The sequence below is a fragment of the Eschscholzia californica genome, unplaced genomic scaffold (genome assembly GCF_041429995.1).
Source record: "Eschscholzia californica isolate CP2 unplaced genomic scaffold, dmEscCali1.0.p SCAF_6, whole genome shotgun sequence".
NCBI lineage: Eukaryota > Viridiplantae > Streptophyta > Magnoliopsida > Ranunculales > Papaveraceae > Eschscholzia > Eschscholzia californica.
In genome coordinates, this window is record NW_028238483.1 from 20,463,520 (window position 1) to 20,489,423 (window position 25,904).

General features: G+C 37.2%; 2 protein-coding genes across 2 annotated transcripts; both read right to left on the bottom strand.

Moving 5' to 3' along the window:
• Nucleotides 1-8,915, bottom strand: LOC147532332 (DDB1- and CUL4-associated factor homolog 1-like). The gene is made up of 14 exons (XM_086645323.1): nt 8,436-8,915; nt 7,725-7,806; nt 7,522-7,638; nt 7,238-7,416; nt 6,344-7,151; nt 6,170-6,267; nt 5,646-6,093; nt 4,981-5,553; nt 4,709-4,891; nt 4,065-4,607; nt 3,329-3,439; nt 3,100-3,218; nt 1,418-3,014; nt 1-891 (listed from the first exon to the last, which is right to left on the bottom strand). The coding sequence occupies exons 1-14, from the start codon at nt 8,627-8,629 to the stop codon at nt 214-216; spliced, it is 5,730 nt and encodes a 1,909-aa protein (XP_086501449.1). The 5' UTR covers nt 8,630-8,915; the 3' UTR covers nt 1-213.
• A 3,233-nt stretch (nt 8,916-12,148) lies between these two features.
• On the bottom strand, nt 12,149-17,807 carry LOC147532333 (uncharacterized). The gene is made up of 3 exons (XM_086646992.1): nt 17,191-17,807; nt 15,593-15,664; nt 12,149-14,539 (listed from the first exon to the last, which is right to left on the bottom strand). The coding sequence occupies exons 1-3, from the start codon at nt 17,198-17,200 to the stop codon at nt 12,381-12,383; spliced, it is 2,241 nt and encodes a 746-aa protein (XP_086503118.1). The 5' UTR covers nt 17,201-17,807; the 3' UTR covers nt 12,149-12,380.
• Between the last annotated feature and the right edge of the window lie 8,097 nt (nt 17,808-25,904).

Consider the following 25,904-nt stretch of genomic DNA (forward strand, 5'->3'; position numbering starts at 1 on the left):
TTCCAGAAACATCAAATTATTATTTCTGTGAGCTCCCACTTTTCCCTCTTTTTTTTTCTTGCATCCCTCAAAAATTACATCTCTAACTCTCATCTGGATGTAAGGAGCTAAATATCCCTAGTATTAAAAAAAAAAAAAAAAGCCCATTGGCATAATTACATTGTCTAGGTTTCATTCATTATTCGATATAATTTATTCTTAATAATGTAAGATTTAGAAGCCAAAACCATCAAAATCGCCTTCATCCCCACTACTAAGAGACCCTGCAATCTGACTATCGTCATCTTCGTCATCTGTTACGATCTCCAATACCCCACCATCACCATCAAAATCACCATCTATTCCAAAATCACCATCATCATCATCGTCGTCGAGATCATCATCGTCATCGTTGCTCAAATCATCACCTTCACTGTCAATATCAGCATCAAGATCAGTTCCCAAGAGTGGGTCTTCGTCAGCTTCAGAGTCATCATCGTCATCATCTTCATCTGTATCTGCATCGTCAGGATCGGAGTCGTCGTCTGTGGGTCTTCTTCGACCAATTTCGTATAGTCTTGCTGAAGCAAACATCTCTTCATGGTCATCCATGGATACCAACCCAACAAAAGAGTCGGTTGGTTCTGTAGCGAAGTCGAGGACACATCGATCAACAGGGATGGTGGCAATATCGGAGTAGTTAACAGCATCCAAAGTTCGAAATGCGGAGAAGAGTGGGTTCCTCACGCGCCGTGTGTTCACTGCTGATGTTATGTCCTCGACATTTCTCCTCAGGATAGCATAGATAACGTCTCCACATGTATTGAATGTTATCACTGTCTGGTCGAGAGAAGGTACACTTCGGAGAAGCTTGAACTTTCGGAGATCCCAAACCTCCGAATTTATGATAACCTGAGAAGTGATCACATAACATTGAGTTCCATATATAGTAAAAGAAAAAGGATAGTAAAGCTGGAAGGAAATTTCGTATTATAATAGTCTATCACAAAAATAGGCTTATATCACCACCTTCCATTTCCTGAACAAAAAAAGAACACTAGAAAGAAATGCACATGTAAGAAGATTGTAAAGGGTAAGATCTCTTCAGAGCATTGCATTTCGGAAGGATCACATGCCCAAGCGAAGTTTCTAAAAGACCATTTTTTTTAAGTTTCACTGTTGTGTTTCGATTTGGATATTCTTCATTCACCTCAACCCTATTGCTACAAATTGAACAGTGTATGTAACTATAACTATACAGAGGTTGATCGGTGGTTGAGATTCTAAAACAGGTCAAAACTGTGATTTACGATAATCAGGTGGTTTTGAAACGGTAAGTCTGCCAGATGGAGGGTCATCCCGGCATAAAATCCTTCTCTTATGAGTAAATGCCCCTGCAAATATGTCCAACGCATATTAGTCGCAAAAATTTGCTTACCTCATTTCCAGCTGGATGAAAGCCACCCCCACCATAGTCTGTAAACTGATCAAACCGATGAATGGGACCAGAACCCCGTCGATCCCATAAGACCCCGTTCCATAAAAGCATTGAATCAGAAGGACTGAAATGTATTTGGGACTGTACATTTCCCCTCCCTGAAGGACCATTTGAGGAATCAGACCACTTCAACTCCAGATTGCAGGTTTGTATGTCATATAAAAGAACTTCACGTGGTGATGATTCAGTTGATAGGGCGGCAAACAGGGTTTTAGAGTTACTGAAACGGGCTGCCTTGCATCCATCAAATGAATGCATGGGTCCAGCTGAAACAGCAGATGCGTCCCACAACCGGACTTCATAAGAGCCCGAAGAAAGCACTAGTTGTGTGTCACCAGATAGAGCAGATTGAACAAGTGTTAAAGGTGATTGATGGCCTGTAGCGGTCTCCAACACATTTCCACTTTCTGCCTCGAACACTTTGAGTTCTCCAGAATGACTACCCGTAACAATTCTAGAGGAATCCCCTAGAAAAGCTATGCATGTGAGAAGAGCAGCATCATCCCTGCAAGTGCGCCATGGCCTAAATCTGCTGTATACAAACTGTCTATCTCTTCGGTTTCCATGAACCCCACCATACTGCATTCTAATTTCACGTGTGCCAATTCGTGATGTTACATTTGCTGGCAAATCTATACTTCGTCGTGGTTCCGGGCACATGTGTGGATGTAACAAAGAGAGTGGTGGTAAAGTAGTTATAGGAGCTGGGCATTGGCGATGTTGATGCTTTAGATACTGCACTACGAGAGAATCTAGTGTCACCCTTTCTGTGTTTCCATTTTGTGGTTCAGGTTGATTACCGTATTGGAAGGAAGCATTAGGAGTCATCAAACCTCCAGGGGTGCTATGACAGTGGGTGTTGTCGAGATTATCAGAAAGAAGACCACTTGGGGTTGATCTCCCACATAGAACTCTCTGACCTGAACCTGGTGTGACAGAGAACCCAACAGAATCAGTCGGTCTGCGGATACTACTTGGAGTCTGGCATACAGGAGACCGGAACCCATGATCACCCATAGCAAGACGCTTTGCTGATGATGCAAATCCACTATCTTTAGACTCTGTTAATTTTCGTTTTAGTGGCAAAAGTAGTGGAGTTTTAAATTGAGGTTCTGAATCTACGATGGACATGGGCAGAGATAATACTGGAGTTTCTGGTATATTTGCAGATGAATTCGGGCTTTTCAGTGCACTTGATATCTTGATGGCTGACGAGGGATTTTTCGATGAAAAGCTACGACTAGATGACAATAACAGAGATTTTTTCTTTGAAGAAGGTAAAACTGATCCAGGTTTCTCAGATTCTCCAACTCGTGAAGTTAGCTTGGATGAACCTGAAAGAAAGCCACCAGGTACACGACCAGACGGCCACTGTGTTTGCACTATTGGTATTTCTTGCAAAGAAGTTTGATGAAGGATAGGAGGTGGTGCCGCCAGGGATGGCAAAGGTGTCAACTGAGCCTCTTTCAGAAGTAAAGAAGCAGTCGTGGTCAAGCCAGATGCGAGGAGATGTTCATGAATAAGTTGTAACAGCTCCCTGAAAACAAATGTAAAGAAGTGAGCATGAGGAAATAAAGGATGCCAAAACAAAACCAAGTACATAAGATGGGAAGTTCGAATACTTGGAATGATAAGTAATAGGAGTTGCAGCTGCTATTGCTGCTCTCTCTATTCGCCTCAAAGTTGGTGCAGCCGCATCAGTCGCTGCTAAAGTACTTGCACGGCCTGAGTTTGTCACGATCTACAACAAAATTGAATAACCGATCAGAATACTTGCTGAAGGAACGGCTTGCTTACAGATAAATTGAGCAAATAATAGATAATTCTAATGCAAGGTTTCTTGATACTCACTGAGATTAACTCAATTGCAACTTGTGCAAGTTCAGTTTGCCACCTCCCCTGCTCGCTTCCTTGTGACTGGCTTCCTGAATCTCTAATCAGTTCGGAAAGCTTTTTCCCCACCTAAGCACCAAACCAAACTTTAGTAACAAAACTAAATACCGGCAGTAATTATCACAATATCAGTACTCAAATCCTAGATATCTCTACCTAATGAGCGATATTTCTCTTTCAGACTCAACTGACAACAAATTCCATCTACATTTTTCTTTTCATATGATTTGGATAAAAATAACGAAATATTTCAGCATGTTTCTAAAAAGGTTCAATATTTTGGAGATGATTTCAGTTTCCACCGCAGGTTGAAGGAAAAGCAACAAAATGAAATACGTATTCTGGATAAATTATCAAGGTTTAAAATATACTTTGAGAAATAAAGGGATGGATAACAATCAAAATTTAGGACATTAATAAAAATGGACAAGGCCATGCATTTTAATTTTTCAGAACTTTACCACTTCGTACTTCCCACTTTCAACTTCACCTCCAAATTTATAGGTTCACCTAAAAAGTGAAAGAGGGTTCATCTTCCAATTCTTCACATGAATTGAAACAGTTATAATGTGACACGCTTATCTGACAAGGCTAAAGAAATACTAAAAAAAGAGTATCCATGTTACAGAACTAAAAGGTTAGACCAGAGCAAGTTAAATTTTATATAGCTGCAAGACAATTAATAGTCACTCACCTGAAGTTTGGTCAATATGTGCGCTATTGTATCATCTCTAGCTAGACCAAGCAAGACTCGACACGCAAGAGCACGGAGACAATCAAGGGCCGAAAGAGGTGTAAGTATGCGAGGATGTAGCAGATGCAAAAGAACCTTTATACCATTGTTTGCACGAACAGCCTCTCTAGCTTGGAGATATCCTTGTTCCAATTGTGCCGCAAGACCAGCACATCCTGAACCAGGACCAAGGGATATTCTACGATCTCCAACTACGCCCGAATTTATAGTAGGAACTGCAGTCTGTGAACTGTTATTCGGCAACGGAGTTCCAAGTGTTGCTAAACTACCTCGGTCCACCACACTCGATTCTCCGTTTCTCTCTGAAACCGATCGATCAGAGATGTTTCTTTCGGAATGCCTGTCTCTAGTCTCAGTAGTAGGACAAATTGGAGTCTGAACAGAAAGTGACTGCTGACCTTGTGAAGAAACAGGTGGCTTGTTACTGATTGAAGGCGGAGGGCAAACTAGATTAACCAAAATGTTTAATGCTGGCTGAATGACCTGTAACAAACACAGAAAGTAATTCCAGATATTAGCTGCCACTTGGCGGGTACCAGGATTTCGGCTATAGTATTCAAAAATAAAGTTTTTGATGTATATACCTCTGGATCAACAAAACCAGCAGCAGCATTTGCTGCATCGAGAATAACTGCCATGCCAACACGATTATTGCTCAATGTAGCACTTAGGATCAACTTGCGACTGTAGGGTACTAGGGTAACAATATGCAGAACTCCTAATGCATATTGACCCATTTCATGCAAATATCGCTCACCAGGTGGGGCCTAAGAAACAGCAAATAACTCATTAGGATAAGAATTAACAAGGATAACGAATATAAACCACTAAAAGATAAACAGTTAATGAATCGTACTTGGCACAACTCCAACATGGTAATATGTCCATTAGAAGCTAGGAACTTGTCAACTGCAACCCAATGAGCTCGTACAAATGCAGTACCGAGCTTCCGATCTCGTTGTATCTGAAGAAATACAGCATCTATTGCCTCATTACTAATATCAAGTGGCTTCGAAGCAGCCCTAGCACTTGAAATATTCCGGCCTGCACTTCGATGACTTTTGCTTGGACGAAGGGATTCAACTAGCAGAAGAAGATGGGTCCGAAAATACTGCCTCAGCGCAACACAGGTGTGAAAAACTACCTGCTTCTCCGAAGCTGTCAGTGAACCCCCATTAGATAAGCCTAATGCCCCAGAATTACTTCCTGATCTCACAGAAGCTGCATCCTGTAGAACGTTCAATAACTTGTGCAAACCCTCCTGGGCATCAAAAGAATCCACAATGGCCCTGAAAATAAAAGCAGCAGCAAAAAATAAAGCAGCATTTTTCCTTGCTAGGTCTTGCTTGCACTCTATAAGCTGAAGTGCTAACTCAACAACTTGGTAGACAACCTCAGCAGGAAATGCACAAACACGTTCCATCACCCCCTGCAAGTAAAGTCATAACTTAAGAACCCAGAGTGAAACCATATAACCCTGATATTAAGAGTGAACTATCAACTTGAACGCCAAACTTTTACCTGAAGAGAACCAATAGTGAATAAGCATGATGACAGCCCAAAAAAGGAATGACCAGATCTTGGCACTGCAAGAAGTTTCTGAACACCACCACGATCAACAAACAGTGCCGCAAATTTCCGATGAGCACCTAATGAACTAATAAGCTTCAGCACATCTGGCAGAAGCATCATAACAGTTGACACATCTTTTTCCATGGAACACCGCTGTAGTAGTGCAAGGCAGACGTCTACCCCCTTCTCATGAAACACTGGCCCTAGAACTTCAACATATTCCCCAAGCTTCTCAAGGCACTGAATGCAGTACTTTTCTCTTAGCTGGGCAAGGGAGTACTTGTCCAAAATAGAGTATCCTTCTAACTCTTCATCTGGTTCTGGTTCTGCTTCTGGTTCTGGTTCTGGCTCTTTAGTCCTTGAAATCATTGGAACTTGTTTCACATCGCTGGAGCTCCTGTTACCAATTATAATTAGTAGAGCATAATTCGAGAGCAGAAGGCATATGAGACTGGAATAAATGTTAGCATTACCTTGAGACTTCAGTTGCATTAGCAGCATCAACAACAGTTTTTGCAGCTTCAGCGGCAGATGAAAATGCAGCTCCTTCATCATTTGTGCTTTTGAACACCTACAAGTTCAGTTCAAGAAAATTAAGAACAGTACTTTAAATACGAAAAGAGTAACCATGAATATGAGTGGTGCACCTCTAAAGCAGCAGTCTTGACGAGTTCCGCAGCAGCGTCACCAGCTGCTCTGATGGCTTCTATAGGTGCATTTGCTGCCCTTGCTTCAGCTTTAGCAGCTTTGGTTGCTTTCTTTACAAGATCAGAAATATCAATGGTGCCAACTTTGAATTCCTGGTAGCAATCATCATTATCTTCTCTCTCTGTATAACCGTCAGCATCATTCCCACTTGAATTTTTCTTGCCACTTGCTCCCCTTTTTTCATCTGCATTACGTTGTAAATTTCTATCCCTAGTATTCCTTCCTTGAGCCCCTACACGTATTCCAGAACCAGGAGAATTCAAAGCCTTCTCATTCTCTACAGTTTCATTAATTCTTACCCTACCTCTAGTCTTTGGTAATCCATGGAATCTTGATTTCTCATCACGCAAATCCCTAATGTGCCATCTATCTTCACCAATGTGCTCAACTTCATCGTCATTTAGCTCATAACTAACATCCCCTTCAACTAAATTGTCAACTACATCCTCTTCACCAATTTTTCTAGGGCCAGTATTTCTGGCGTGATTATTTTCCAAACTATGATCATGCAATAAACCTTCTTCTCCCACCCTGGGACCATCTAAATGAGATTTTTCTAAAGCCTGCCGAGACCTGCTTCTACTTTCTTCTCTATTTCTCCCGGAAGCAGAGGCATTTTTACCATCTGTTTGATAACTGGCATCTTTTTGACTTGTATTCGTGTCTCCAAGTACCCTTATACGTAGAAAACGCATAAGCTTGGCTGGCAAGCCAGATGTCAATACATCCTCCACCACTTGACCACCTCTGAGATCATCATAACAGATCATAGAAGTAAGAAAAACGAAGTACACAGTACATGGAAACAAGAAGCGGGAGAATAAGATGAATACCCTGCTAAGCAAATGGCAAGAAGCCCAGTGGCATAAGTCCCCAGCATTTCAGAATCTGTAGGCTTATTTCGCTCTAAGTCATGCTTGCCAGCAGATTCATCAGCAGCATATCTGACGTTGTCCTCCATTACCCAGTTTTTTATGTTGTCCAAAACGGTGTCTTCAAACACATGAGGAAACTACATTTTTCACCGGAACACCGAATAGAACAGTCAGAGTCAAACGCAACCAACACTTGCATTAATAGAAAACAGAAAACCTATTAAATGAAACAAAAACCTTACCATCCAGGTGTTGGAACAGCTAAGAAGTAGCCTTGCAGCTGCTGCGTGAACACTGGTCGAAACTCTAGTATCAGATAGTAACTCAGATGATATCAAATCAAAGAAGTCATCGTTATCCTGAGAAGAAAGAAAAAATGAATCTACATAAATTTTGTTTATAATGTTTTCGAAACGACGAACCATTCAAAGGTAAAATCATTTACCCGGACTAAGTTCCCCAATCTTCCAATAGCATGAGAAGCCCTGACGTTATTAGGAGCAGAATGACCTAACTCATCCATGTATCTGAATCGGTAAAAAAAAAAAATTAGGAACCTCTCAAGCACAATAAGGCAATGTCACGTCAATAGAAACCTAACTCGTGAAACATTGATTGAGCAATAAGAACAACGGCATCGTTAAATTTGGTCTATACTTTTAACAATGGACGAATACCATGAAATATTGCTAATTCTAAATGCTCCCAAGGGCAAGGGCGACCAGAAACTAAACAGAAGTTAGAGAGAGAAAAAACGCAAGAAATCGGGACAGGTAGAACATTAAAGCCCTAACCAAGTATATAAAAAGAGAGAGAGAGAGAGAGTTTTATCCGAACTTTCATTTCCATAGTTTACTTCTAAAATCACAAGCAATCAAAATGAGGGAAAAAAATCATTTTCAATGTCAGTCAACTAATCAGACTGTTGAAGAATTCAAACTTAGTTAAGAAAATAATAAAAATTTAGATAGTAAAGTGAACTAAACAATAATTTCAATAAACCTAATAACAATTAATCTCATTGATTGAAACGTCCATATGAAACAAAATTAAGAACATCAAAACTCCATAATTTCAAAAAACTAGGGTTACAATGACTAATGAAACAAATCAGTATATAAATCAAATATGAATAGAGAGAAAAAAAGAAAGATACCTTGATTCTTGAACCTCAAGAATAGAAGCAAGAGCATGAATAACTTTAGGATTAAGATTAACCCTAGAAGATGTAATCTTAGTCATTAATTCCTGAGCTTTAGATAACAAGGTATCTACTTCGTTCTCATTATTTGATTCTTCGGATTCAGGTTCAATCCGAGAAGTAGAAGAAGAATCAGTAGCCGCCTCCATGATAAGATACAAAGTTTAGGGTTTTTTTTCTTCTATATGAGAGTGTATTTTCTTCCGTGTGTGTGTTTTAAAACCTAAAAGCTACTCCTTTTTCTACAGGTAAATGAACAAACAGCACCAAAAATTAGACCTCTTGGGAAGAAGAGAAAGAGAATGCGAGATTTCTAGAGAGAGAAAGTTTTATAGTAGGAGGCGGTCTTATTTTGGTACTCTACGGGGTGAAACCTAAGCAAGTTTTTGGGCTAACTCCTTATTGAACCCCCAAATGAGACCAACTAACCATTCTGAGTCCCACATTGACCAGCGGACCAAGTTTTCTCATCTTTTTATTCCAATTTTACCCTTTACCTCTTTTAGTGTCACACCAGACATACTCAGACATACATCCTATGTGGATTGTCGTGATTCGTTGTATAGTGAATTAGAATCATCAAAAACACGAATCATAGCAAGGCACATAGGATGTATGTCTGGATTTTCTTGTTCTCTATCATTTTTCTTTTTCTCTCTTCTTCCCATCTCTCTTCAAATTATGTCTCCTTTTGTTTCTTTTCGAGCGTGCTGAGAAGCTTCCCTTCACCTAAACGCCTTAATTTGAGAAACAGAATGACCCTTCATCTTCTCCTTCGTCTAAGGGGATTATCCTTTACTTGAAAAGGAGAGGGAGAAAAATAATTTTGATAACGATCGGATGTAGTTGTGGTCGGTGGTGGTGATGGTGAAGATGAAGATTGAGCTATAAATAAAAATATTGATTTTCGTAGTCAAAATTAAGTTGCCCTCAGGTCAAATTTGACTGGTTAAGAATATTAAAGTTTTTTAAGAATTTGAAATCGAAATTTCTTCTTCTAACTTTTTTAATTCAGTGCCATTAGTTCAGAATTTTTTGGAACTTCTGAATCATGGGTTAGTCATGGTATACGATAATTCCAAAAAATTGAACCAAGAACTTTTGAGACCATTTTACTCACGATTTTGTCCCATTCAAATTTCCATTGGGGGTAATAACTAGAAAGGTCAAAATAATATTGAAAATGAGTAGAAAAGCTCAAAACATTTGAAAATTATTATTCAGGTCAAAAAGTATACAAAGACTAAATTATCCTTTTTTGTCTTTTTGTGTAACTAAATTCTTTTATTTTTCTTTAAACTTTAAATCGATATAACTTTTGTTTGAGATGTCGGATTTCAATAAAATTTATGTATTTAGAAATGATTTTTCATTAGCTTTCTAACAAGATCCACTTTCAATACTTTTTTTCAAAAAAAAAAAAAAAACCAGAAAAATACGGTTTTTTTCGCTTACGTTTTTCTGCAAACACGTGTTTGCACAATCTGTTATGCAAACAACTGTTTGTAGCAATCTGTTCAGTTCTGCAAACAAACGTTTGCAAACAAGTGTTTGCATTTGCGATATTGCAAACAAGTGTTTGCATTTGCGATTTTGCAAACATGTGTTTGCATGTGCGACAATGCAAACATGTGTTTGCATGTGCGACAATGCAAACTGAGTTGTTTTCACTTTTGAGGCTTCATAGTTCATACCTTTGAATTGGGTAAAATATCTCTCGTATATCTGTTGGCTTGGTTCATATATTGATCACATTATGAAAGTAGGAAGAGTCTGTGTGAAAGCAAGTAAGAGATATGGAGGTATAAAGATTGACTTATATAAAGAAAGCAAAGTGAGAATTGATTGATGCCCTTGTTCTAATTGATTATCAAATTGACCAGTTCTTAAGAAGAACCACCACCAAATAGCAAACAACAATGAAACAACAACACCCAAAACACCAGCTACAATTATAATTATCAAATTTCTCTTCTTCTTACCACCATAGTTTGATCCAAGAGGACCACCATATGGAACATCAAACTCATCATCTTTGGATGAAGAAGATGAAGAACAGGAACCTCAAACTTAGGTCGAGTCAAGAAGAAGATGATTCTAAGAAGAAGAAGATGATTCGAAGAAGAATAAGATGATTTGAAAAAGAAGAAGATCAGGTAGAAGAAGAAGAACGAGTAGAAGAAAGAAAAAAAACCTAAATGTGTTTTTAGAGAGAGAGAGGGAGAGTTTTATTAAGTAAGGGTATTGTGGGAATGATAAAGAAAAAAAATGACCTTAATAATAATTATCAATATTATTTTAAACTTCACCTATTATTACACATAATATTGTGGTAACTTCTACCTAATAGAAAAAAGTCGAGGCTTTTTTAGTTATTATAATAATTTTTTAGACCTAAACAACCATTTTCTATTTCCATTGTAACAAATTCTTTGGGTGGAAACTACCCAATGGTAAAATGCTCATCTTTTTCCTTTTTTCCCAACTCCATGACAGTCGACCCAGGAGTAACAAAATTCTTACAAACCCAAAATAACTTCCATTAATTGGATATCTCTGTCTTTTCCAAATTTTAGAACTCTCACCTTTATTTCATTATATAGTTTTTTCGGAGCATATAAGAACTTAACTTTACATTTTCCATGATTTTCACCATAAAAATACCGATACTTAACTTCAACAACTGGAATGATCTACGAAGAAGATAATGGTTTGATTTCGATATATCCCTCCGACAAATAAACTTCAAGTGGTGGATAGTGAATGCGTTTGATGGAAAAGTTTTTTTTTTTTTTTTTTTGTAATTGTCAGCGCGCCTCGAACCCTCTAACATGGAAGACTAATAAACCTATACAGCTCCAATCAAAGATTGTCCGACGGTTAATTGAAGAGTTAATGGAGGGATTCCTTTGGCAGTGGTTGAAGATATTCCTACTCAGTTTGATCAATGTCGACTGAGTGGCAAGTTTGAATGAAAATCGACTCAATCAAAGCAAATGGACCTAGTCAACTCGAATGCGAGTGTGGCAGGTCGGAATGAGTGTATACAATATTTCCCTTTCAACATACTTTACCCATTATACATAATCTAATAGCATTTCTCCGGCAGGAAATTTTAAAGGCCCTCGCCATTTTTTGTTCAATGCATTCACATCTCTTTTTTTACTTTAACAAAAAGAATATCTTTGATGTGAGTGTATTTAAAATATCCCTTCTCAAGCCTTTTAAATAGGCGTTTGATCATTGCTGGGTTGGGTCGGAATCAGTTGGGCAGAAAGGCGCAGTTCTAGCCCAAACGCGACATCTAGAAAGCAGGGAAGTTCTATATGTGCACGACTCAGGTCTAGAGTATCGCTTTTTTATCATCTCTGCGACTTTTTTCTTTCCTATATTACAATCAGATAACAAGTCTAGTTCCGAATTCCGAAAGAGCCACACTATCGCGGGCTGGGCCGAGTGGCCCAATACCGTGTTCACACGTCGGATCAAATATGAAAGTTTCTCCGTAGACAGCGTAATTTGCAATATCAAGAACAAAATAGTCTTTTCGGAAACAATAAGACTTGCACCCTGACCCTCCCAGTGGAGAGACATGCATGTTACCACTCAACCAAAGTGAGCTTCAAAGAACTGTCTGAAATCATACGAGGAGCCGAAGAAAACAATACTACAGAGAACAATCATAATTCATTTCATGGTAAATTGTAAAAATTCTCCACGTTCAGAGGTATCATCATGCTTGGAGAAAATCTCCAAATACAACACAAATAATCAAACACAAATGCCGTTATCTATTGGAGGGATGGCAAATGAAGATTCCAACATAAATAGAAGAAAAACAGAAAACCTGAGAGATGAACACAACTTACAGAAACAACATGTTGAAATATCGCCGCTTTGTCAGCAAGAAAATGAAGTATTAGCTCCAGATGTTCCTGAGGATTCTGCAACATCTTCTAGTCTCAGTACTACTTGTACTTCTTCTGCTAGTTTTCCCCTATCCGTTGAACCATCAATTACTCGATTTAATCTTTTCAACCATATATCGTAGTCGACTGGGTATGGAGTCCCACAAAGACTATCCACATAGTCAGCAAATGCCTTTAGAAGAGCAGAAACTTCACCAAGTTGCTGTTGAATTAAACGCCTTGCCCAGCAATTCTCTCTCCATTGCAATGCTGCCTCAATCGAACCTTGCTGCTGCATTTCTCCGCCACAAACAAAATAAAGTAGGTAAACGAGACTTTCGGCATCAGATGCTGGATATAGTTTCCCTTGTTGAAGTGCATGGGTTGATGAAAATTGCAGGTTCATCGCTGGGCTATCTCTATCTTCGAGAACTGCATGACCCCACGATATAGGAATATACATGTATCGGTTTCTTCCTAAATGAGAGTCACTAACACGAATTATGTTCTCTGGGCAGATATCACCATGCTGGATATTGGCCATTGATGCACTTCTTAGAGCCGATAAACAGTCTCGACAACAACGGAGAGCCTCCTCGGTTGAAAATGGGCCATTTCGAGATATGATCGCAGATAGTGGTTCACCAACTGGACGTGTCACGAGAATTGGGGTCCCACACCATGGATGATCACATCGACCACCGGGGCTTTCTTTTCTACAAGGACCGGAATGGAGTATCCTACCTGAAGCAACAATTTCTGGGAGATACTTGCTTGAAATTCCTTTATTTTTAAGTATGTTTAATACTTTAGTTTGCCTCTGTACTTGGTACCAGAGACTCATGTCTTCCCAAGAAGGTTCAAGCCTAGATGGATGAGAACCAACGTATAATGTTAATAGCTCGCTTACATTCTCGACAGAAACAGCACTATAGGATAGACAGTTTCCTTCTAAAAGTGTATCCTGTATTTGAAATCCTTGTTGCCCTTGTTGATCCTCCAGGACCATTACGTCTCCCGGATTGAATTTCAAATGTGATGTCTGCCTTCGGTAAGATGAGTCTTCATCCTGCTCAACTTCAACAATCTCTCCATGATTTTGACTAGCTTGTAGTTTGGAGAGCAACCCATTATCATTTTCGTTGAAACGACACTCTATCCTGCGTTTTTCTAGCCGCAGACTGTGATCTGCTGCTAATGAAGCAATCGACTTCTTCGGTGGTCCTTTCCATTGAACAATGGAGTAAAATGTTGCTAGAAGTAGTTGCAGAGTTCCTAAGTCTCCCCAATTTGCATTCCCTAGCTTGTTCCATATCTGCTCCACAGGTGAAACACTAACTTCGGCGTGGAGCTTGACCCATTCAGCAACTGAGTGGTATGGATCGCTAGAATTTACATCGAGCTTGCTTAAATCACCACCGAATTTGATCACACCTCCAAATTTAGAATCAAGAACTAGCAGATGGACTGAACTGCAGCTGGCCATGTTATATTTGCTCAAACTTCTAGAAAGAAGTATATGAAAGCCATAAAAAATAGCCTCAGAAATAGTTGAAGCAGAAAACACTAGCTCATCTTCTTGTACAATGTCCTGCTTAAATAATGCAAACTCGACAACTTGATCCCACCGAACATGTGAGTCATTTCCAGTTTTGGATATCAAAGCTGCTCCACTGAGTTGTGCAAGCCTTCCCCTTAATATTGCCGTTTCCACATTATAAAACTTGGATCCAGGATAACGAGGACAAGATACCAAGAATGGGACAGGTCCATCCTTGCGCCAAAATGTCCGCCACAAACCCTCTACAGCAGCACGAAGGAAGTCTTCTAGGGCAAGAAACTCATCTTCTTTAAGGTCATCAGAAGCATATAAGGAGTGAGGCATACGAAAGAGTTGCTGGAATAAGATCCCTTCTAACGCATAATCAAGTTTGCGCAGTTCATCAATCTGAAAAGGAGATTCAAAGAGTTGCTGTCTCCCAGCAGGACTTGAGCGTGTCTTACCCAAAATCCACTGCTCGAGATTGCTTGTAAATGATTCAACATCGACTAGTTTCTTTGCATAATCTTTAAGCCCCCTGTACACTCTTCTAGAAGTAGGAATATATTTGCTCGACGTTGAAACAGCTGACAGTCTATCAGGAGATATACCTATATAACATATAGTTCATTTTTATAAGGCAGGCATGAGGTAAAATTCTTAGGTTTCTTCATTATTGTGAAAGACAAAAAAATATAAAGATTCTTTTGGAAGGGATGAACGAATATATTAATCGACAAATAACCGTACAATTGTAAAAGATATGAAGATCAACGTGGGAAGAAAAAAAAATTGTAGCACCAGTGGACAACATCAATGATTGATGTAAAACCAACTGAATTCACGACTAAGGTTCTAGTACCTTTTCAGTACTACCCCAAATAAGATCTATCAATTAAAGTGATGCATATTTTGGCGAACAAAACAAACCTGAATACCTGATACAACGCCTGTGTTGAGTCTATAAGGCTTATTTGTCCTCTTTAACAGACAAAAGGTCAAATAAGTTACAAGAGTGGTGAAGATCAATGTAGTAAGTGGTAACCGAGTAAGATTAGTAGGACAACATCAACCACTGATTCAAACCCAACTGAATTAGTGATTGATTACCATCAAATCTCCATCAATTATAAAGTTATTGATACCTTACTTTTTAGCATTTTTTTCGCGTCAACCTTGGACACTCAGATACTCGTTTTGACACTTGAATACTCTCGTTTTGTAATCATAGTCGCTTTAGTGTGTATAATGTGAGATTTGTACATACATCTAGCATGTAACTTCCCAATCGTGTTAGGAAAATGGAACACCACTCTAGGTAAACATTTTCTAAGTATAATGTCATAATGGATGATCCAAAACAAAAAAAGATGTACAAGTAAGAAAGTAAATGGCCTAATACCCTAAGAAACTATCTATGGATGATTGTTCCTTTTTGTCCTATCTCTACTCACTGTTTTCATCATCTCATACTGATGTAGGAAACACATACTCGCTCCGACACCCAAATTACATAGGTAAAACAATCGCTGTGTTCGCATTTTTTAACACTTCCTACGGATAAGTAACTAATAATCCAAGTAATATCGCTTACATGAATGATTGAACATGTCAAAGATAGCCAATAAATAAATACAAGGAAGATCATTTAATGAAATACAAACCAGATCCAGCTCTTCTAAAGCTTCCATCCAGGCTTTGTCCATAGTTCGAATCCAATTCTCTTTGGTGGAAACCTGAAACGTGTATATCAATTTGAGCGTAAAGAATTTAAACACAGTGAAGATGTACAGCTGTCACACAAGTTTTAACTGAGAGGTCCGAGTCCTAACCCCAAATGCACATTCTAACATGCCTATTATTATCTACTAGTAATTTTGTTTTTTCGTGCCACCTCCCCTTCCGACTTGCAAATTAGACCAATTGTGTTGCCTAGTTGGTCATGCTTATTGATCAGTTTTATTTATTTGCATAATTTAACTTCTCCTATAAACTTCAAGAGAACATGATTATGAGCCTTGATTTCACTTCTTGAGAATTCTATTCCAAAAGAAAGTTGAAGTGATCATCTAAAATAAGCGTCTTCATACTTTGAAGTGCAAATCTTACATTTGAGTTATAACTTTGTTAGTACCCGAGGTTTTTTTTCTTATGGCTCTTAATGTATATTTTTTTAAATTTTTCTCACAAGTAATGCAACAATCCTATTTTCCTCCCATCACTTACCCACCTTATCAAACTATATTGTCAAGTTATCACTTAAAATGACTTTTATGTCTCTTGAAGCCCTTTTTATGATTGTCGATGCTCGATAAAACACAGTAGCTTTTGCTAATCTTCATCACATACGCTAAAACATAGACACTCACTTTAGCTTATGATACATTGTTAGATACAATGTGATTGTATTTTGGAGCTAACTTGAGCTCCTTTAGTTACTTGCGTATTGCTCCCTGTTTTGGGGAACATCTCTTTCGACGTTCAAAAGAAGGATATATAATTGAAACAATCTCCACTACAGAAAGGTCTCCATGAAGGTATACAAAACGACAAGCCATCCTACATTACTAAGGGGAGATAAGAAGTAGTTTCTTTGGATGCCCCATGATTGCATATGTGAAGGAGATCAAAAGACATTAAATTTTGTATTGAATTTGCAAGATGTTATTGGTACGAATACTAGGAAAACCACAAAGTATACCATGTTCAATTGTATAAGCTACAAGCTCTTAAGATCACAAAATGCAATCCATATCAAATTATCAATCCAGTAACCCTATCTACTAAAATCGACGGGGATATATAACAGATAGAAACAAGGAAGCATTTCTTTATGAAAATTTGATGAAAATGAGAGAAATCAGCAACTGCAACTATGTAGGAATCCATTAAAATCGGAAAATTGGTGATTTAATTACCCAAAAAACCCAAAATCAGTTTCTATCAGTGGAAGGCATAGTGCTCAAAAAGGGGTATTTTTTTTTTGTTCATCTCATGGCTCAAAGCCTCAAAGTATAGAACTTTAGCTGTAAGAAAGATATAGAGCCACTTCTTCAGCAAACATTTAACACAAGAAACTGAAAAGGAATCCATTGTTCAGTCAATTTCATTCAGGATAAACTAGTTCAATTCCCCATTTCCCAAAATTAAAGATCTAAAAGTTCAAAACTTCAAATAGTCTATCACTTTTTCCTCTGCTTAAAAAATCATATAAATCAACATTTCTAACTATTATCAAAAGAAGAAAAACAAAACAACTTACTCATTTCCATCAAGAAGAAAAACCCAGAATCTCGGATTCGAGAAAATCACAAAAACTCCTCCTTGATAAACAAATCTTCTGATGAAGTTCAATAAACCCTAACATTGTTACAGAATCAGAACAACATGAACATTTTGTATGAGCTTTTAGATGAAGAAGGTTAAAAGAGAAGATGGGTAGAGAGGGGTAAGTGAGGAGATGATGCTCTGCTGATGGTGGTGGTGGTGGTTGTTGTTTGAGGTTGCGTTCTGCATTTCTTTCTTTCTCTCTCTCTTTCAACCCTTAATTTTAGAGAGAGAAAGTGTTTTTAGAGAGAGAGAGAGAGAGAGAGAGAGGGGAAACCTTTTTGAAAAGGGAAATTGGGGGAGGTGAGTTTTTTTGCTTGATAAAGTTGAGATTGACAGTAAATGGTCGGGACCCATTTAATATATTGATGAAAATTTCTCTTTCATTCTACCATTCTTGTTTATTAGCTAGTACTACTATATTATACTACTCTGTTACAATTCTTATTTCTTACTGAGAAGAATAAAAAAAAAGGTTTTATTTAAGCTTTGAATCTCTTTATTTAACTAAGTATATGACAAGAACTACAAGTTGAGAAACTACTGTAATGTACTAATCATATTTTAATTTTTGTCTTTCAACTGTAATTTGTAATTCTCTATGTCAATGTCTTTTTATTGGTTTACTCGAAAAAAAAATTGGTTTTTGATTTACCCAAAAATGATAGTGGGCTTAAAAATGTGACGAAATTCAATGGGGACTGGAAGACGACCATATTTTATCTCATGAGACTCTCTCTTGATTGATTGAGTGAAATCTTATTGTGTACTTCCGATTCTGATCGCTTTTTCAAATTGACTATCGTTGTTGTATTTTATCAACCATTTGTTTAGTAATTCAACTGTGAAACTATGAAGGCTGATTATATCACCACTAACATTTCAACAAAAAAGAAACTAAGGTGCTGTTTGTTTTTCCAAAAATTTCAGATCTGAAATCTGAATTGATCCCGATTCAGATTTCAGATGTTTGTTTTTTGTATTTAGGAAAATCTGAAAATGGGGCTGAATTGGATTGTGGTCTGAATAGGCTGAAAACACTCCCACATATTTCAGACTTCAAAACAAGTCTGAAAAAGAGACCCAAATTCTGAAATAGATCAAATGACTCCTATGCCCATCTGGTTTACAAAAAATCTCTCTAATTTCTCAGCACCCGAGTCAGTCCACCACCGAGTCAGACTACCACCACCGAGTCAGTCCACCACCAGAAGAGTCAGTCCACCACCACCACCACCACCACCATCACAAGAGTCAGATAACCACTAGATTCAGACCACCACCAACACCAGAAGAGTCAGACCACCACCACCACCACCACCACCATCACCACCGTCAACACTACACCAAACCAAAACACCAACATATATCTCGACAACCACCACAACATACACCACAACATACACCACAACATACACCACAACATACACCACAACTACCACAGGGCGAAGGAAAGAGAAGAGGAAGATACTCGCCGGATCTGAGTTAGTTAGATACATTCGGTTTTAGAGAGATATTTCCGGCGAGGGAGAGAGAGAGAGAGATAGATCTGGCGAGAGTTACCCGGTTAGAGTTGGTTATAGACCTTTTGTTATAGAGAGAAATCCGACGAGGGAGAGAAAGAGAGGTCTGGCAAGTGGGAAAGGGATGTGTCGATGGAAAGCAAGGGATCTGGTAAGGGAGAGAGAGATCCGGCGAGGGAGAGAGAAATCCGGCACCGGAGAGAGATATCCGGGGAGGGAGACCTATTTCTCTTGACTTTCATGAGAGAGAGAGATGGAGGCTGGAGGTTTTTGAGTAGAGAGAAGAAACCTAGGGTTTTTGTTTTGAAGTATTATTTAGGGTTATTTCCCTAATGGCCCCCAACTTTGTGACCAGCTTCCCGCCTGGCCCCTACTTTACGAGAAATACCCATATGACCCCCTATTACCGTTAACTTTAACTTTCCGTCACTCTCTCTCCTCCATCTCTTTTTCTCTCTTTGCCATGTCACGCCACCTCATCTGTTAGGCCACCTCATCACCTTCTTCGGCAGAGGTCGCCGGCCGGCAAAATTTCTGGCCGGCGACCTTCAAACTGAAAAAAAAAAAAAAAAAAAATTTATCTCTCTCTCTCTAAGAACTCCGGCAAAGGAACCATTCGCCGGAGTTCGTCTGTTCTCACGAGAGAGAGAGAGATAAAAAAAAAAAAAAAAATTTTTAGTTTGAAGGTCGCCGGCCGGACAAATTTCCGGCCGGCGACCTCTGCCGGAGAAGGTGATGAGGTGGCGTGACATGGCAGAGAGAGAAAAAGAGATGGAGGAGAGAGAGTGACGGAAAGTTAAAGTTAACGGTAGTAGGGGGCCATATGGGTATTTCTTGTAAAGTAGGGGCCCAGGCGGGAAGCTGGTCACAAAGTTGGGGGCCATTAGGGATATAACCCTATTATTTATAATCATAAGGGATATAAAGGTAAATTTCTTAATTCAGACTTAATATTTCAGATGGAGAAAACAAACATGCTAATTTGTGAAATTATTCAGCTAATTCAGATTCAACCAATTCAGTTCAGCTATTTCAGATTCAACCAATTCAGATTCAGACAAAAAAGAAAAAACAAACAGCACCTAACATGAAATTTGATCTTTGATCTAATTTCTTATAGAAAATCATATAGAAATTTTATAAAACATATCCCTAAAATTAAGCAATAAGTATAGGAATAAATATTACGTTATTTCTTGATTGGACCATTAAGTGTGACAAATTTCTCGCGTGGTCACGTAAATTAATCGAAATATCGAGATGATCCTCTTTAAATTAAGACTGTGCACTTACTCAAAAGTCAAACTCAGTGTCAACCCTGACTTTTGGGGGCCCTACACAAACATATCGACGCCTCCTTACACTACATATTAGTCTTTGTTAAGATTTCGTTTTTATCTTTTAAAATTCAAATTTCTTATTATTTAGGCGTGTTTAACACTTTAACTTTTGTCCATCACCCTTTGGTGCAACGGTTGGACACCCCTCTTAAGCCCATGAGGTAGTGGGATTGAGTCTCAGTGGAAGCAATTTGTCATCAAGATTTATCTTATGTAATTTAGGCTATAAATAATGTAATAACTTGTCGGGCTTTAGACCTCTTTGTTGTTGGGCTTTACGCCTCTTTCATTCTTGGTTTAAATTAGGCGGCTATTGTGCTTATTACATCTTCATGATGCATCAATGCCTCGTAACGATTAACGTATATCGTAGTTCTAAAAAAAACACTTTAACTTTAATTGGTTTCACTAAAACACATATTAGTACGGTTTGAAATTATAGAATTTGGATAGCCTTTGTTATTTGATGTTACATTTGTTCTTATAGTGCCCCTTTCAAAGGATTTTTTTTAAATGATGTATCTCGCAGGAGCTGAACATTAGACACTAGGTTCTCTAACCAACTACTCTACCAACTCTGTTGTCCAAACAAACATAATATATATGTGCATAAAACACACACATAATATTACTATTTATATATGAATGTTATATAAAGGGAGATTATGACATTTATCCCTACATTTATATCGATATTAGGACTACACCCCTGTTTTCTTAAAACTTTTGATTTACACCCCTCACGTGGACGGAAAACGATAACTTCTAGTTCAATGTCAGTTGTGCGAATCACACATGTGAATTGGGACAAAAATGCCCGTATGTGTGATTTTGACATTGACCAACACTTTTATATCGATATTAGGACCACCCCCATTTTCTTAAACTTTTGATTTCCTCACATGGACACAAAAACGTTAACTTCTAGGTAAATGTTAGTCGCGCGAATCACATATGTGAATCAGGACAAAAATATCGTTATTTACATTTTAATTTCCATCTCAATATCTTCTTCTTTTTTCTTCAATTAATCAACTTCATCAACTACATACTACTATTCCCTTCATCGATTGCCACCACCACCACTATCATCATCATCTTCATCATCTCCGACCTACCCAACCATAGCCACAATCTTAATCTTTACAAATTGCCTGAACTAATTTTCCTGATAATGAATCTTATAACCTTCATCATCTCCAAGTCAATCATTATCAACACTACCCAGATAATGACTTAGCGAAATTTTGTGATCAAATGAGGTATCAACATCTTTTACATTCTAAAATAGAGTCATCTCATTTCAAAAGACATACTAAAGTATCAACAACTTATACATCCCACAATGGAGTCACATCTTTTCAAAACACATGGACCAGAATGAGTTTGTCTTGCAATCATGGCGATCTTCGGCTATTGCCACCACCACCACCATCATCATCTTCTTAATCAACTCTCAAATTTGATTTCTTTTATGATCTGACCTCTAACCCAATTAGCTTTAATCTACCAAATAAGACATACAACTTTGATCACTGACTAGAGCCCCTGATGTTGATGGTGGTTGTGATGGTGGCTTGTGAAGATAAAGATTGTGCTGGTGGTTGTGAGGAAAGGTGGGAGTCGATGAAAGGGAATGGTTGTTTGTTGTTAATGAAGTTGATTAATTAAATAAAGAAGAAGAAGGTATTGAGATAAAAATTAAAATGTAAATAAGAGTATTTTTGTCCTGATTCACATGGTGTGATTCGCACAACTGAAAATAACCTTTTCTGACAACTATCCTGGAAAGAGCCGTCAAAAAAACCCGCGGTAAAATAACATAAACCCTACTATTTTCGACGGCTTATTTCACACATTCTGTCGGAAATAGTGTGTGCAGACTGGTTACGACGGGTTTAGGTTCCGTCGGAAAAGGCTATCATGTAAACAAAAAGTATAGTTTTTCTATATTCCACTGTTACTGCAACGATAAAATTATTGACTACACAAAACAAACCTGCTGACAAAATAATGCAAAACTTGTAGTCATCTAGAAACTACATATATAACTAATATAAAAACCTAACATTCGAACTAAAAAGTACCTGAAAGTACATTCTATAGCTGCTTCTAGAATCGTTCCTACAAGCTGCTTCTAGAATCGTTCTGAAAGTACATTCTATAGCTGCTTCTCGGTGCTATAGAATCGTTCCTACAAGCTTCAACAAAAACCACTTCTCTGTTGCCGCAAAGCTAAACCTGTAATACCAAAGCACGAGCTCACTGAGAAACAAGAATTGGCTTAGATATGAATCTACATCTATAATTTCTCTATAATATACAGGGAGTTGAATATCTAGTAAGGAATTATAACATACAGAAACTCAGGTCCAGACAATGCGAGGAAGTTTACCTCTTCAATATAGAAACCAGGTCCAGACAATACAAGGATTCGCCTAGACGGTTCTACTATCCAGTAAATCGACAATACAGGGCTACAGAAAGAACCTCCGAACTTACAAAAACCCTACTTAACTTATAGAATCAGTGAGAGAAAGATAGACAGAGAGCGGTGGTGACCTTAATCTGAAACTTCGAGAGAGACAAAATGGAGAGGGAATACCTAAATCTGAAACTTCTTGTTGAACCTCTAGAAGACATGAACAGGATTAAAAAATTGCTTATAGAAACCCTATTTAACTTGGAATCAGTCAGAGAAAGAGAGTTAGTTACCTGAATCAAAAATTCGCGAGAGAGAAAATGATAGAGTTCGAGAATGAAACTGATTGAGGGCAAACTATTTTCGATTGAATTAATAAAAGCCGTCAAAAATAATTTTCGCGGAAAATATCTACGGAAATTTGGCGGAAAATATTGGCGCCAGGAAAAATTTTCATCTTCCGACAGGGAACATTTTCTCACCGTTAGAGAAAAGTATTTTCGACAGAATCCGCAATCCAAGCCGTCTTAATAGGAACTTTTTTGATGGAAACCGAACCGTCGAAACAAAATTCTTCCTGACAATATCGACATACTCTTTATGACGACTGAGGAGTACTAACTCGTCGTTAATATTTACTATTTACGACGGAAATCAAAATAACCTGTCACAACATATCTATTTTCGACGGAATTTGAGATTCTCCATCAGAACCGGCGGGTTTTTAAAGGTTCTTCGGAAATAGTCCCTCACAAATAACCCGAACTTTTGTAGTGCTTTCTCACTTTTTATTTTCTTCTTCTCTTCTAAAAAATGATTTCCTTAAATGGTTTTCCTTAGTTTTTTTATTTTCAAAATTAAAAAAACAAGTTCTTTTCTTTCTCACATATTTGGTTGTCTTGTTTCTCTTTACTTTTCCGTTAATTATTTTTTAATTTCCTCTTTAAGTTTCGAGGAGAGAGAAAATGGAAAATCTACTCCATTTAATTTTGAAAAATTAAATTAAAGATTTCCATTATTACTAGAAGTTGTTTAATAAAGAAAAAGAGAAGAAGATGACGATGAAGACGAAAAGTAAGAAGAGAGAAACAAAAATAGGAGAGAATAAATACATAATGATAATATTGGAGAGTGGAAATTTGACTTTCAGACAATGCTAGAGATACAAAAAAGATGGCCATTTCAGTATTCCTCTTTAACTTAGGTACCACCTTGAAAATTGATCACACTTTAGGGAGTCAATAGGAAAATAAATCGACAAATCTATTATATAAAACAGAAGGCAAAAACAATGACTAGGACAAACATCATTTTTTATAAAGGATATTGTCTAGAAGTCCTTCCCAAAATTTAAAATATAGTCCTACTTAGAAAAAAAAATAACCTTGTAACAAAAGAAATTGTAAGGGATAAAAAAATTAAAATTTTTCTCTCTTTTTAGATTCGTTTAAAAAGGAAAGAAAGTTTCTACTCAGATTTTGGAGAAAGTTTCTACTCAGAATTTGGGAAAAGTTTCTACTTAAACCTCAAGTATTTATATGGTCAAAATAAGAGGAGCTCTACTCAGATTTCAATTGAACTTCACTCTAGGGTTTTAGAGTTTTAATCTTCACTTTCTCTTCATTGAACTTCAATTCTATTTAGATTTCTGGTGGGTACTCAACCGTATATAAATTATTCTTTCTTCTTAAATTATCATCTCCATTACAAAGATTTCTGGTGAGCCTACGAAATCTCAATTGTTAAGTTGGTTAAATTATCATTATATTTCTTACTCATCAAATCCTTGTAAATCTTCATTGTTAAGTTGGTTAAACTATCATCTCCATTGTTGATTAAACAATATGAAATTTGTGAAATTACAAAGGTTAAAAAAGGAAAAATTGAAATCTCTTCCTCTTTAGATTTGTTTAAAAAAGGACAGAAAGTTTCTACTCAGATTTTGGGGAAAGGTTCTACTCAAATCTTCACTTTCTCTTTATTGAACTTCAGTTTCTCTTTATTGAAATAAGAAGAGTTTTACTTAGGGGAAAGCTTCTACTCAAAATAAGAAGAGTTTTACTTAGATTTCAATTGAACTTCAGTTTGGGGTGTTAGGATTTTAATCTTCACTTTCTCTTTATTGAACTTCAATTCTATTCAGGTTTCTGGTGGGTACTCAACTGTATATTCAAATGATTCTTTCTTCTTAAATTATCATCTCCATTGCAAAGATTTTTGATGAGCCTACGAAATCTCAATTGTTAAGTTGGTTAAATTATCATTATATTTCTTACTCATCAAATCCTTGTAAATCTTCATTGTTAAGTTGGTTATATTATCATCTCCATTGTTAATTAAACACTACGAAATTTGTGACATTACAAGGGTTAAAAAAGAAGGAATTGAAATCTCCCCCTCTTTAGATTCGTTTAAAAAAAGACAGAAAGTTTATACTCAGATCTTGGGGAAAGTTTCTACTCAAAATCTCAAATATTTATATGGTTAAAATAAGAAGAGTTCTACTTAGATTTCAGTTGAACTTCACTTGAGGATTTTAATCTTCACTTTCTCTTCATTAAACTTCAATTCTATTCAGATTTCTGGTGGTTACTCAACCATATATTCAAATTATACTTTCATTTTAAATTACCATCTGAAGGAGATGTCCTAATTACCAACATCATCTCCATTACAAAGATTTCTGGTGAGCCTACGAAATCTCAATTGTTAAGTTGGTTAAATCATCATTACATTTCTTACTCATTAAATCCTTCTGAATCTTCATTGTTAAGTTGGTTAAATTATCATCTCCATTGTTTATTAAACACTATGAAATTTGTGAAATTGCAAGGGTTAAAAAAGAAGAAACTGGAATCTCTCCCTCTTTAGATTTCTTTACAAGAGGAAAGAAAGTTTCTAGTCAGATTTTGGGGAAAGCTTATACTCAAACTCAAATATTTATATGGTTAAAATAAGAAGGGTTCTACTCAGATTTCAATTGAACTTCACTTTAGGGTTTTAATCTTCACTTTCTCTATTGAACTTCAATTCCATTCAGATTTATGGTGGGTACTCAACCCTATATTAAAAAAATATTTCTTAAATTATCATCTTCATTGTTAATTACAAAAATTTCTGGTGAGCTTACGAAATCTCTATTGTTAAGTTAGTTAAATTATCATTATATTTTTTACTCATTAAATCCTTGTAAATATCCATTGTTAAGTTGGTTAAATTATCATCTCCATTGTTAATTAAACACTATGAAATTTGTATTGGTTATTTACAAAGATTTGCGGTGAGCCTAATTAAAGTTTGAAAAAAAGCATTATGCTATGGTGGATGTTCATTATTTATTTATGTTTCTGGTGGGCCTAATTGA